General features: G+C 47.6%; 1 protein-coding gene and 1 long non-coding RNA gene across 2 annotated transcripts in view; one reads left to right on the forward strand and one right to left on the reverse strand.

Annotated features, from left to right (window-relative positions):
• Positions 1-14938, forward strand: part of LOC139268780 (uncharacterized) — a 43633-nt gene extending 28695 nt beyond the window's left edge. Inside the window, exon 3 of the long non-coding RNA XR_011594106.1 lies at positions 13543-14938. This is a non-coding gene — a long non-coding RNA (uncharacterized lncRNA). The remainder of the gene's footprint in view (positions 1-13542) is intronic.
• trpm3 (transient receptor potential cation channel, subfamily M, member 3) overlaps positions 1-15180 on the reverse strand; it is a 223540-nt gene that overhangs the window by 101231 nt on the left and 107129 nt on the right. Inside the window, exons 11-12 of the mRNA XM_070887456.1 lie at positions 3574-3609; positions 3189-3329 (exon numbers count right to left, since the gene is read on the reverse strand). Coding sequence (XP_070743557.1) covers positions 3189-3329; positions 3574-3609 — 177 coding nt within the window. The remainder of the gene's footprint in view (positions 1-3188; positions 3330-3573; positions 3610-15180) is intronic.

Here is a 15180-nt window from a genome sequence, read left to right on the forward strand (position 1 = left end):
AAGGTTGCGAACAGTCTGGTTCAGCATCAGACAGGAGTTGGGAAGAGGGAACGGAATTTGTGGCGGGGACCGAAAACAATGGCTTCGGTCTTCCCAATATCCAATTGGAGAAAATTTCTGCTCATCCAGAACTGGATGTTGGACAAGCAATCTGGAATGGTGAGGTGGACCATCGGAAGGTGAGGTGGACCATCGGAAGGGAGGAGTGGACCATCGGAAGATGAGGTGGACTATCGGAAGGTGAGGTCGACCATCGGAAGGTGAGGTGGACCATCGGAAGGGAGGAGTGCACCATCGGAAGATGAGGTGGACCATCGGAAGGTGAGGTGGACCATCGGAAGGTGAGGTGGACCATCGGAAGGTGAGGTGGACCATCGGAAGGGAAGAGTGGACCATCGGAAGATGAGGTGGACTATCGGAAGGTGAGGTGGACCATCGGAAGGTGAGGTGGACTATCAGAAGGGAGGAGTGGACCATCGGAAGGGAGGGGTGGACCATTAGAAGGTGAGGTGGACCATCGGAAGGGAGGAGTGGACCATCGGAAGGTGAGGTGGACTATCGGAAGGGAGGAGTGGACCATTGGAAGATGAGGTGGACCATCGGAAGGGAGGAGTGGACCATCGGAAGGTGAGGTGGACTATCGGAAGGTGAGGTGGACTATCGGAAGGGAGGGGTGGACCATCAGAAGGTGAGGTGGACCATCGGAAGGTGAGGTGGACTATCGGAAGGGAGGAGTGGACCATCGGAAGGGAGGGGTGGACCATCAGAAGGTGAGGTGGACCATCGGAAGGTGAGGTGCACCGTCGGAAGGGAGGAGTGGACCATTGGAAGGGAGGGGTGGACCATCGGAAGGGAGGGGTGGACCATCGGAAGGGAGGGGTGGACCATCGGAAAGGTCAACACCTATGGTTGTTGCGTACCACCTCGTGGCTTTTTAAGATAACTGGCAAGGCCAGGTAGCAAATTGTCCTTCCAACCTCTTTGCTAGGAAGTATTACAGGGAAAGAGGGAAGTTATCGTAAAATAAATAATGGCGGGCATGGTTGGTAACTTCTTGCCTTGCTTTAACTGGAGTCAACATTCTTTTGTTGAGAAGATAATCCTGAATTAGGTTCATTAAAAGAAAAATGGATTCATGTGCAATGATTATTACACATAAGTCTATTTTTCTGTAAATCAACTATTTCAAACTTTATTTTTTGTTATTTTTAAGCTCTTATCTCCCATCTTTTCCAGTTAACAGAGATTTAGGGGCCCAATTACCGAAATCACTAACTGCTAGTGGACAAGTACAAAAAGTAATTAAAAAGGCTAATGGAATGTTGGCCTTTATCTCAAGAGGGTTGGAATACAAAGGGGTGGAAGCCATGTTACGCTGTACAGAGCTCTGGTTAGACCTCATCTGGAGTACTGTATTCAGTTCTGGGCACCGCACCTCAGGAAGGATATATTGACCTTGGAGGGGGTAAAGTTCAGATTCACCAGAATGATACCGGGGATAAAAGGTTAAATTACGAGGGCAGGTTGCATAGACTTGGCCTGTATTCCCTTGAGTATAAAAGATTAAGGTGTGATCTAATTAATATGATTAAAAGATTTGATAGGGTAGATAGAGATAAAATATTGGCGGGATTTACGCATATCTTGCCCGGTAAATGTCTTCAAAACTCTTGCGCCTTATCAAAGCAGGCGCATAGCCTACTTTTACAGGTGTAAGAGTTTAAAAACATAGCAAAAACATGATTAAAATAAAATTTAAACAACATATTTATGTTAAAACCCTGCCCACTCAGGTAATTTTATTTTAAAACATAATTAAAACTTTTTTTTAAAAATCGGCAAATTTTTTTGTCTTTATAAAACATTTCTATCAACTTTAATTTCGATAGTGCATTTATGTGATGTGTTTTTTTAAATGTTTTATGTAGTGTTTGGGTGTTTGGGGGTGTTTCTCATTCATAGTAATAGGAGTTTCGGAATTACAAAACTCCTATTACTATGATTGAAACAAATACTTTACCGTGATTGGGTGTCCAGGTCCACGTGACTCTTGCGGACGTCTCAATGTGAACCCACTCCGTTGCGCAAGACGAAGCCGCGAGTCCCAGATCTCTGGCGGGCATTCGACCAAAAGGTAAGTATGCATCTTTTCTCCTATTTTTAGTCGAACGCCCTTGGGAAGAAGAAACCGGGATTTCTGGGCCATTTTCTCTTGTGGGAAGGTCCAGAACAAGGGGGCCTAACCTTAAAATTAGAGCTTGGCCTTTCAGAGGTGATGTAAGGAAGCATTTCTTTACACAAAGGATAGTGGAAATTTGGTACTCTCTCCCCCAAAAAGCTATTGAGGCTGGGGGTCATTTGAAAATTTCAATACTGAGATGAATAGATTTTTGTTTGGCAAAGGTATTAAGGGTTACGGAACCAAGGCAGGAAGATGGAGTTAAGATACAGATCAGCCATGATCTAATTGAATGGTGGAACAGGCTCGAGGGGCTGAATGGCCTTCTCCTGTTCTTATGTTCCAATCTTGTGAGTGAAAGAATATTGACGTCAGTGCAAATAGAACAAGGAGCTGCCATCTACAACCGGCGAGTGTGATATGAGAGCTGGAAATCCAGCAATGTGAGGGCCAGAGCTTACAGCAAGAACCTGAATGATCAACGATCAGAGATGCAAAGAGGAGTCCACATATCCGGGACGCCATCCAGGACAAAGCAGCCCACTTGATCAGCACTCCATCCATCACCTCAACCATTCACTCCTTCCATCACCAGCGCACTGTGGCTGCAGTGTGTACCATCTACAAGATGCACTGCAACAACTCGCCATGGCTTCTTCGACAGCACCTCCCAAACCCGCGACCTCTACCACCTAGAAGGACAAGGGCAGCAGGTGCATGGGAACACCATCCCCTGTAAGTTCCCCTCCAAGTTACACACCAACCTGACTTGGAAATATATCGGCCGTTCCTTCATAGTCGCTGGGTCAAAATCCTGGAACTCCCTCCCTAACAACACTGTGGGAGTACCTCCACTACACGGACTGCAGCAGTTCAACCAGGGATGGGCAATAAATGCCGGCCTTTCCAGCAACGCCCACATCCCGTGAATGAATAAAAAAAATTAAAAATAATGTCACTATCTCCTTGTCGCCACATATGGTTCCTTATTATTTTGTAAATTACTCACCCTTTTTGGACCAAACAGGTTATGGTAGAGTGTTCGGAATCTTTTGCGTGTGTAATTGCAGCGATATGCTCCTCCCATCAGGTTTTCAATCACGAGCCCGATGTCTATCAAACTTATCCTGTAGTCGGGAGGGAGGTTCCCCTAAACAACACCAAAGACACGAGAGAGACAGAGAGCTTTAATATCCACTACCCACCATGAAGACAGCAAGCATAAGCCAATGAATTATTGTTATTGGATTTTAGTTGATGCGTTTAAAATGAATTAATAATATTTTTAGCGGTGTCATTGGAAATGCATCCAATGGATTTTCACAGAACCTTTTTTAAACTTTAGTTTAATAACGAATGTATTTTATGCGCTAAGCAGATTGTAATCAATTCACCTGAAAATAGATCCAGCTGAAAGCTTGATATTCTCGCTTGAAGAGAACAAATAAGTTTGAATAAATAACTGGAGCATTTTACAGAACAAAGCAAACTCATTCCCACAATCTACCTTCAATGATGATGGTCTCAGGAGGTTGAATTGATAAAAGTGTTTGACAATCAGTCCTCTGATAATGGGGCTGTAGTCTTAGCCAGTTCACGGCAGGCAGTTTTCTGCAGCAATACTTGTCTGTTGATTGCTACCTTTTTGTAACAATAGCGCCACAGCATTTTAAAAACATTTTTATTCTGTGATTTATATGCACACATTACTGACAACCTTTTGATTACATGTAGCTCCTTCAGAAGATTTGTTAGGAAAGCTGAAATAATGTTTATGCTTAAATGTTAAATCAATCTCCAGTGATGGAGTGTTTAATTCTATTGCTCATTTTTCTTTATATCCAATTACTGCAAACTTGTCTGCAATGTTTCTTACAGCTTTTGTAGAGTACCTTGTGCATCACATTGCAGGAGAACTTCCTGGACTGCATGTGAAATTGCTTTAATACTATTGCTCTTGACTATAACCCAAGCGGACCTTACTTTACCAATGCCTAATAAAGACATGTACAGACCAGAGCTCATTACCATATCCTAACTCGCACCAAATGCTGTTCACCCATCATCTCTGACCCACACTGGTTCCCTCCCTATGGGCTCAATTTTCCCCAGTGATTTGTGCCGTTTTTTTGGAGCAGGCTGCTTTTTTTGGCCTAAGTTTAAAAAAAACAGTTTCCCCAATCAATTTACACCAGCGTAACTCATAGATACATTTTTTTTCAGCCAAAGGAGGCATAACCTGCCACTCGCACTAATTTTGGCCATTTAGGGAAGTTTGGCCAGCTGAGAGTTACTCCAGTTCTTCTTAGCCAAGCATATGTAGCCTCTGCAGAAAAACCTTCTGGAGAGTTAAGGAAATCATCGCAGGTAAGTGCAGCAGATGCCCGGACAACAGCAGCAGGAGAAGTAAGAGAGAGGTGGAGAGACGGGGGGAAGCCTTTCGGGTGTAGTTAGGTGCGGGGACCGGGAGGGAGGAGGCCATTTGGCCTTGGATAGGGGCGCATAGCAGACCAGGAGGCCATTCGGCCTTGGATGGGGCAGGGAAGCGGACCGGGAGGCCACTCGGCCAGGGCTAGGGGCAGGGGAAGCGGCCTGGGAGGCCACTCGGCTAGGGCTAGGGGCGGCCGAGCGGACCAGGAGGCCATTCAGCTAGGGTTAGGGGATGGGGAGCGGACCGGGAGGCCCTTCAGCCTGAGATAGGGGTGGGGATCGGCACTGGCAGCGTGAGGGGAGGACACTTTAATAATTGGAGGTAAGTTGCTGTAATGTATTTTAATGTGTTTTTAAGTTCCTACAATGTGTTTTAATGTGTTGTGAGCTGGCTGTATGTTTTACTTTGCAGCCTCAGCCCGCATTGTGTCCCTAGTTACCGTGGCAACCCAATCTTTTTGGCATAGATCAAGGCTCCACCCCCAAACTACAGGACAGGTTGGGCTGCGCCAAAATGAAGAAATAAGAACATAAGAACATAAGAATTAGGAACAGGAGTAGGCCATCTAGCCCCTCGAGCCTGCTCCGCCATTCAATAAGATCATGGCTGATCTGGCCGTGGACTCAGCTCCACTTACCCGCCCGCTCCCCATAACCCTTAATTCACTTATTGGTTAAAAATCTATCTATCTTTGACTTGAAAACATTCAATGAGCTAGCCTCAACTGCTTCCTTGGGCAGAGAATTCCACAGATTCACAACCCTCTGGGAGAAGAAATTCTTTCTCAACTCGGTTTTAAATTGGCTCCTCCTTATTTTGAGGCTGTGCCCCCTAGTTCTAGTCTCCCCCACCAATGGAAACAACCTCTCTGCCTCTATCTTGTCTATCCCTTTCATGATTTTAAATGTTTCTATAAGATCACCCCTCATCCTTCTGAACTCAATCTATCATCATAAGGTAACCCCCTCATTTCTGGAATCAGCCTAGTGAATCGTCTCTGTACCCCTTCCAAAGCTAGTATATCCTTCCTTAAGTAAGGTAACCAAAACTGCACGCAGTACTCCAGGTGCGGCCTCACCAATACCCTATACAGTTGCATACAATCAAACGGGGAAACTTAGAAATAATTTTTGGTGTACTTGGGCCCCCAAATAATGGTCATAACTCTTCAAGTATGCCAAAAAGAAGCTTTGGGGAAAATTGAGCCCGATCTCTGTAACCTCCTCCTGCTCTACAACCCTCCCAGATCTCCGCGCTCCTCCAATTCTGGCCTCCTGCCCATCCCCGATTTCCTTCACTTCACTATTGGTGGCCGTGCCTTCAGCTGCCGAGGCCATAAGCTCTGGAATTCACTCCCTGAAGCCCTCCACCTCGCTACCTCTCCTCCTTTAAGACGCTCCTTTGAAACCTACCATATCCCGGCAATGAATGAGAAAGAACAGCTTACCAGATCTGGCTGCAGCCCTCTCCTGAATGTATAATAGATCTACAAATATTTTAATAGAGGATTGATTTATTTCCCACTCCTACAGGCAGTCTCTTCATGTGAAATTTGTGAGCAATTTATTTAACAGATCAAACAGAACATCTTTCACCCTCTCCTCTAAATGCTGTGCTGTTCACAAAATCATTTCAATGTAACTTATTGGTTATGGTTGTGTACATTACAGTTGTGAAATTAGGGAACCGCATGAATGTGTTCGGCAAAATCCATAGATAGCTACAGAATTAACCAAATTTCTATCTGATTTAAACAAACCTTTAGCAAGTCCCATGCTATTGCTCGTGTAAAATTATATTGTTTTGGGTTCCCAGTGAGCAGAACCGTTCCTTTTCAACTTTTATTGTTAAATGCAATGAAGGTATTGCAAGTTGACTCTGCCATTTTTGCCAAGATTTACATCGAAACACACACAACTGGGTTGCAATCGAGCTGTGCAACATAAGCAACAAATGAATTTGTACAAAATTTCTCTCGCGTTGAAATAACGGACAAAGGGATTTCCTACCAAGGTGATGATGCATTTAATTCGAACCCACACAACAATAACTTGCAATTATATAATGCCTTTAACATAGTAAAATGTCCCAAGGTTCTTCAAAAACAAAATTTAACACCAAGCCACATAAGGAGATATTAGCACAGGTGACCCAAAGCTTGGTCAAAGAGGTGGAGTTTAAGAAGCATCTTAAAGGAGGAGAGAGAGGTGGCGAGCCGGAGAGTCTTAGAGAGGGAATTCCAGAGCTTAGCGCCCAGGCAGCTGAATGCACAGCAACCAATGGTGGTAATGTGTCCTTACTATACAGTATAAATGCACACAAGGCCCATACTTGAGAGAAGATCACTCTGTGACCAGTTACCTTTATTACCAAGACCTCAAGAGACAGACGGTAGGTGGAGCTTCCCCTTTTATACCGGGAAGTCCAGGTTAGGAGTGTCTCCCACAAGTTCGCCCCCTGTGGTCAGTGTTCTCAAGGTGTAAAACTTAGGGCAGCTTATACATGGGTTACAATGACAGTTAAATACATGACATCACCTCCCCCCCCAAAGTCTTATTGGGATCACAGGTTAAGTCTCTCTGGTGGTTTACGCCTGAGCTGGGGCTCCGGTTGTTGGGTGTTGGCCTGAGTGTCTGCTGTTTGCGGTGCCTCAGGCCTGTCCGGACTACCCACAGTGACTGGGTTCTCCTCCACTTGGGTCCGGTCCTCCACTTGGTTCCGGTGTTCGGTCACCTGTGGTGGAGTAAACTCTACAATGTGTTCTTCCTCTGCTTCTTTTATGGGGTTGCTGAACCTCCTTTTAGTTTGATCCACGTGTTTGCGGCAGATTTGTCCATTGGTAAGTTTAACTACCAAAACCCAATTCCCCTCTTTGGCAATCACAGTGCCTGCAAGCCATTTGGGCCCTGCAGCGTAATTAAGGACAAAAACAGGATCATTGACATCAATACATTGCGCCCTCGCATTTCTGTCATGGTAGTCACATTGTGACTGACGCCTGCTCTCAACAATTTCTTTCATAGTAAGAGGTGCATAAGGGATAACCTGGTTTGGAGCGTCCTTTCCATTAGCAGCTCTGCGGGTGGAACCCCTGTGAGCGAGTGTGGTCGGGATCTACTGGCCAACAGGAGGCATGATAAGCGGCTTTGTAGGGAACCCCCTTGGATTCTGAGCATCCCCTGTTTGATTATCTGCACTGCTCGTTCTGCCTGGCCGTTTGAGGCCAGCTTGAATGGTGCCGTTCTGACATAGTTGATACTATTTCCTGCCATGAAGTCCTGGAATTCGGTGCTTTTGAAGCACGGGCCATTGTCGCTGACCAAGACGTCCGGTAGACCATGGGCGGCGAACATTGCCTGTAGACTTTCTACCGTAGCAGAGGATGTACTTGAATTTAAAATGGCACACTCAATCCATTTGGAGTAGACGTCTACTACAACCAAAAACATTTTTCCCATGAAAGGACCTGCGTAGTCCACATGGATGCTTGACCATGGCTTGGCAGACCAGGACCAGGGGCAAAGGGGGGGCTTCCCTCGGTGCGTTGCCCAGCTGAGCACATGCTTTCCACCTGCGAACACAAAGTTCCAGGTCTGCATCTATCCCTGGCCACCAAACGTGTGACCTGGCAATTGCCTTCATCATGACAATGCCCGGGTGCTCATTGTGAAGTTCTCTGATAAACTTCTGGGGCATGACTACTCGGTTTCCCCACGGTAGGCAATCGGCCTGAATCAAGAGTTCATCCTTACGTCTATGAAACGGTTTAAATTCCTCAGGGCATGCCCCATACGTGGCTGCCCAGTCCTCATTCAGGACACATTTCTTAACTAAAGACAGTAGCGGGTCTTTATTTGTCGAAACTTTAATCTGACGGGCTGTCACAGGTGAGCCTTCGCTTTCGAAAGCTTCAACAGCCATGACCATCTCAGCATCATGCTCAGTTGCCCCCTCAGTGGTGGCTAGTGGGAGCCTGCTGAGTGCATCGGCACAGTTTTCAGTGCCCGGTCTGTGCCGAATTGTGTAGTCAAAGGCAGCCAACGTAAGTGCCCACTTCTGGATGCGGGCCGATGCATTCGCATTTATGGCCTTGTTGTCGGCCAAAAGGGACGTTAGGGGTTTGTGATCTGTCTCCAGCTTAAATTTCCTGCCAAACAGGTACTGGTGCATATTTTTTTACTGCATATACACATGCTAGCGCTTCCTTTTCTACCATCCAGTAGCCCCTTTCTGCCCAGGACAGACTTCTGGAGGCATAAGCTACCAGCTGTAACTGACCATTGGTATTCACATGCTGCAACACACACACGACCCATCGCACATTGTGATGTGTGATGTGTGATGTGTGACGCATCACACATTAAAACTAGTTTCTTACACGGGTCATATAACGTTAACAGTTTGTTGGAGCGTAACAAATTGCGTGCTCTATCAAAAGCCCTTTCCTGGCTGTCCCCCCAGACCCAATTGCAACCTTTGCGTAGGAGCACGTGTAACGGCTCTAACAGCGTGCTCAATTTGGGAAGAAAGTTGCCAAAATAGTTCAGGAGCCCCAGGAACGAACGCAGCTCCGTCGTGTTATGGGTTCTGGGTGCTCTCTGGATCGCTTCCGTTTTGGACACAGTAGGTCCATTCCCGTCTGCTGCTACCCTCCTCCCCAGGAGTTCTGAAGCTAAGAAGACGCACTTCGCCTTTTTCAGTCGCAGCCCTACCCGGTCCAGTCTGCGTAGCACCTCCTCTAGGTTGTGGAGGTGTTCTTCAGTATCACGACCCATGATGAGGATGTCGTCTTGAAAAACCACCATCCTTGGAATCGACTTGAGGAGGCTTTCCATATTTCGCTGAAAGATCGCGGCGGCCGAACGAATCCCGAACGGACATCTGTTATACTCAAACAACCCCTTGTGTGTCGTGATGGTGGTCAACTTCTTCGACTCACTCGCCAGCTCCTGGGTCTTGTAAGCTGAGGTCAGGTCCAATTTTGAAAAAAGTTTGCCACCGGACAGCGTCGCAAAGAGGTCCTCCGCTCTCGGTGGCGGGTACTGGTCTTGGAGTGACACCCGATTGATGGTGGCCTTGTAATCGCCACATATCCTGACCGACCCATCCGCCTTGAGCACCGGCACGATCGGGCTCGCCCAGTCACTGAATTCGACTGGCGAGATGATGCCTTCCCTCAGCACGCGGTCCAATTCGCATTCTATCTTTTCCCGCATCACGTACGGCACCGCTCTGGCCTTGTGGTGTACTGGCCTGGCGTCTGGGTTTATGTGAATCACTACCTTGGTCCCCATGAACGTGCCGATGCCGGGTTGAAATAATGAGTCAAATTTATCCAGGACCTGTGAGCAATTGCATTGACATCGCCCCATTTCCAGTTCATGACAGCAAGCCAACTCCTCCCCAGTAGTGCGGGACCATCCCCCAGGACAATCCAGAGTGGCAACCTGTTCTCCGAGTCTTTGTGGGTCACGACTACCGTGGCGCTGCCTAGCACCGGAATGATCTCCTTTGTATATGTCTGTATCTGTGCATCAATCGGCAATAATTTTGGCCTCCTGGCCTTGGACACCTACAACCTTTCGACCTGTTTGATACACATCAGGGACTGGCTGACCCCCGTGTCCAGCTCCATTAATACTGGGATGCCATTGAGGAGCACTTTCATCATTATCGGTGGTGTCCTGGTATATGAACTGTATATGTGCTCCACATGAACTTGCTGAACTTCAGCTTCCAGCGATTTCCCCCAATATTCATTTGGCCTCGTAGGGCTTACATTGGGCCCGTCCTCCTCGTACATCAATCTTGCTGCAGGCTTCCTGCACATACGCGCCAAGCGACCGCTGACTTTGCAGTTTCTGCAGATATATTGCTGATACCTGCACGCCCTGGCTGGGTGTTTGCCTCCACAGCTCCAACATGAGCTGGAGGCCCTGTTGTTGGAAACAAAAGGTCCATTACCAGTCGATCATCTCTGACTGTCTCTGTAACTGTCCTTAAGCGCACCATTAACAGGTGTTGATGGCCCCATTACTGGCCGCATTGTCCATTGTGATGACATGAATTGCTGTTCAGCTAGCCATTGTCTCAGTTGAATTCCCCCTTTGGGTTCGACTACATGCTGGGCATGTCCAAATGCCCTTGTCTGCCTAGAGAACTGTGTGCCGCGTTAACAATGTTGACTCCCTGGTCGTTTGCCGCATTTGAGCCAAAATTTTTGCCATAAATCATTCTGGTCTCTTCCTCCCCTGAGATAATTGTCTGGGCTATCAGAGCCGCCGCTTCTAAGGTCAAGTCTTCGGTCTCAATCAGTTTCCTGAAAACCCCAACGTGCCCGATGCCCTCAATAAAAAAGTCTCGCAGCATCTCCGCTCTGCATGCATCTGGGAACTTACATAGCCTCGCCAGTTGCCGGAGATCTGCCACGAAGTCTGGAACGCTTTGCCCTTCTCGCCGCCAGTGCGCGTAAAACCGGTGTCTCGCCATGTGCATGCTGCTCGCCAGTTTAAGGTGTTCCCTGATCAACTTACTGAGCTCTTCGAACGTCTTATCCGCCGGCTTCTCTGGCGCTAGAAGGTTCTTCATCAGGGAGTACGTTCTGGATCCATAAATTGTCAGGAGATGAGCCCTGCGTTTGTCGGCCGAATCCTGTCCCAACCATTCCTCAGTGACAAAACTTTGCTGTAGTCTCTCAATAAAGTCGTCCCAATCATCACCAACACAGTACCTCTCTTCTGTGCTGCTAGTGACCATGCTCGCGTGGTTTAAATCCCAGTTTCTCGTCGCCAATGATATGTCCTTACTGCACAGTATAAATGCACACGAGGCCCATACTTGAGAGAAGATCACTCTGTGACCAGTTACCTTTATTACCAAGACCTCAAGAGACAGTCGGTGGGTGGAGCTTCCCCTTTTATACCGGAAAGTCCAGGTTCGGAGTGTCTCTCACAAGTTCGCCCTCTGTGGTCAGTGTTCTCAAGATGTACAACTTAGGTCAGCTTATACATGGGTTACAATGACAGTTGAATACATGACAGGTGGAGTGATGAAAATCGGAGATGTTCAAGAGGCCAGAATTGGTGGAGCGCATTTTAATATATCATTATTGATATAATCTAATCTCGGGATTTCAAACTACAACAGACACAAATGAAAATAACCACCATGTAAAAATATGCAATTTTTGCATCGTTATCTAACTGAAATAATTACATAGGAACAGGAGGAGGCCATTCAGCCCCTCGAGCCTGTTCCGTCATTCAATTAGATCGTGGCTGATCTGTATCTTAACTCCTGCCTGCCTTGGTTCTGTAACCCTTAATACCCTTACCTCACAAAAATTAATCAATTTCACTTTTGAAATGTTCTATTGACCTCCAGCCTCAACAGCAGAAGGGGGTGTATGTCGGGCCAGCGGCCTGGCACCCAGGAGGGGGTGTAAGTCGGGCCAGCGGCCTGGCACCCAGGAGGGGGTGTAAGTCGGGCCAGTGGCCTGGCACCCAGGAAGGGGTGTAAGTCGGGCCAGCGGCCTGGCACCCAGGAGGGGGTGTATGTCGGGCCAGCGGCCTGGCACCCAGGAGGGGGTGTAAGTCGGGCCAGCGGCCTGGCACCCAGGAGGGGGTGTATGTCGGGCCAGCGGCCTGGCACCCAGGAGGGGGTGTATGTCGGGCCAAAGGCCTGGCACCCAGGAGGGGGTGTATGTCGGGCCAGCGGCCTGGCACCCAGGAGGGGGTGTAAGTCGGGCCAGCGGCCTGGCACCCAGGAGGGGGTGTATGTCGGGCCAGCGGCCTGGCACCCAGGAGGGGGTGTATGTCGGGCCAGCGGCCTGGCACCCAGGAGGGGGTGTATGTCGGGCCAGCGGCCTGGCACCCAGGAGGGGGTGTATGTCGGGCCAGCGGCCTGGCACCCAGGAGGGGGTGTAAGTCGGGCCAGCGGCCTGGCACCCAGGAGGGGGTGTATGTCGGGCCAGCGGCCTGGCACCCAGGAGGGGGTGTAAGTCGGGCCAGCGGCCTGGCACCCAGGAGGGGGTGTATGTCGGGCCAGCGGCCTGGCACCCAGGAGGGGGTGTATGTTGGGCCAGCGGCCTGGCACCCAGGAGGGGGTGTATGTCGGGCCAGCGGCCTGGCACCCAGGAGGGGGTGTATGTCGGGCCAGCGGCCTGGCACCCAGGAGGGGGTGCCAGTCTGCATGTTGGCAGCCCAGCCACACCAGTGGCCGCCATTGTTGAACTCATCGCGGGGCGCAAACCGCTTTTTGCCAGTGGATCCCCGGGGGCAATTCCGGCTGCGCTCAAGTGAAAACCCTTTAGCGCCCTCTTAGCACAATTCGTAGGCGCTAACAGGCCTTTGTAAGTAGGGCAATTTAGGCTCCTTAATCTTCTATTCTTGAGGGAATACAAGCCTGGTCTATGCAACCTGTCATCATAATTTAACCCTTTTAGATCAATATAATTCTGGTGAATCTACACTGCATGGCCTCCAAGGCCAATATATCTTTCCCGAGGTGTGGTGCTCAGAATTTGAATGCATAGTCCAGTTGAGGGTCTAACCAGAACTCTGTACAACTTTAACATAACTTCCATTGCAGTATAGCGAGCATCTCATGGACCAAGTTTGAATGTTTGTTAGGTTGTAATGTGCTTCAGCCACTAGGAAATCAAGTCAATGTGAACTATGGACAATAGTCTCACATGCCAAGGTAAACTGTACTCCTCTTTCTTCAAAATAATGGGATTGGAAAGAAAATGTACTTAATGGTAACGTTAAACTGTAGGCGAACAAGTGAGAAAACCTTGCCATACACATTCGTGTGATGGTAGCACTCATTTAAATATTTTTTAAGTATATGAGTTGTGTTCCTCTTTTATTTTTTGCTTCGTCTACTTATTTATTTAATAATATATTAAAATGCTCTTTTCTGTTCTCAATAGGTCCTTACTGCGGTTGTGGTTCCAATGTGTGTTGCCTGCCCTCCAATCCTTCTCCCCAATGGCTGTTGATCAAGCGCGGGAGAGTGAGCTATTTGGCTGTGGAAAGCAGCTGAGGTCGATCCTCTCCTCCAAAGGTGCTGAGGCCAAGTGCACGGCTCACGCTGCCACCTGAGGTTGCCGACTGAGCACAAACTAGGGAGTAAACTCAAGATCTTCCGGCTCAATCACATCTTAGGCGGCGCATTCATTTGTTAAGTTACTGAGGGAGTTGCTCTCGGCTCAAATTAAATGGAATCTTTTTTAAGTGACAGATGTTAGGATTTGGGTTTGGGCAATTGCATTACAGGCTAGGGAAATCAAGGTAAATTAGATAAATTTGATGGCTCAGTGGGTCGCACTCTCGCCTCTGCATCAGAAGGTTCTGGATTTGAAGTCCCACACCAGAGACTTGAGTACAAAACCCAGGCTGACACTCCCACTGCAGTACTGAGGTAGTGCTGCACTGTCAGAGGTGCTGTCTTTCAGATGAGATGGTAAACCGATGCCCCATCTGCCCCTCAGGTGGACGTAAAAGATCCCATGGCACTATTTCAAAGAAGAGCGGGGGTGTTATCGCTGGTGTCCTGAGCAATCTTTAGTCCTCAAACAACTGAATTAAAAAACAGATCATCTGGTCATTATCACATTGCTGTTTATGGGAGCATGCTGTGCGCAAATTGGCTGCTGCATTTCCTTCATTACAACGGTGACTACAGTTCCTCAGTACTTCATTAGCTGTAAAGCACTTTGGGATGTCCCGAGGTTGTGAAAGGTGCTATATAAATGCAAGTCTTTATTTATGAGATTTAGTTTGCAGATTGAACAACTTGAAGATTAAATAAAACCCTGGGAATTCATAAACATCTGTGGACACACACTTTATCCGTCCAATATTTGTATTTTGGACCTCGTATAATAGCAACAAGCAAAGGCACGATTCTTCAAGAAAATATTTATACTGCTGCCTTATGATACGCTTTGTTGCTGTTTAACAACAGAAATGGATTATGGGATGGATGTACTTCTTACCAAATCCATCAAACTGACACCAGTATCATCAAGGGTAACCAAAGTCACATTGTTGTAGGAACAATACAGAAAGAAAAGGTGAAAGATGTAATTAAAACGATGCACGATCAACAAAAAACAGCAATACCTTCCAGGAACTCAGCAACATTTATCTATTCCAAACTGGGTTTAAAATACCTAAAACTGAGTCATTTCTACGTGTCATCAGTATTAAATCGAAGGCCAATAGACCTCACTGGAGGATACTTCTTGCATAATAACGTTGCGCAGTTACACTGGATTCACCCATGAGCGGTTTGGACAATAGAAGTAAATATATCTATAATAGTTAGTAAAAATAAGAGGGAGCTTTTACTTTATTTCCTTGAATCGTGGAAATAAATGTAAGATGCCGTTGATGCCATTGTAGATCGTAACTCACTTTCACTGAGGAAGGTCCCATGTGGTCCAGTCCTTTAATCAAGTTGTTTTATTGAGTGGCGACCTGGAGTATCAGCACCCCTGATGACACACTGGATAAGATGTTATGGGGGCGGAGGAGTGGGGGGGGGCGGGGAGGGGGCGAATGGG

Source organism: Pristiophorus japonicus, chromosome 1 (assembly GCF_044704955.1).
Source record: "Pristiophorus japonicus isolate sPriJap1 chromosome 1, sPriJap1.hap1, whole genome shotgun sequence".
Lineage (NCBI taxonomy): Eukaryota > Metazoa > Chordata > Chondrichthyes > Pristiophoridae > Pristiophorus > Pristiophorus japonicus.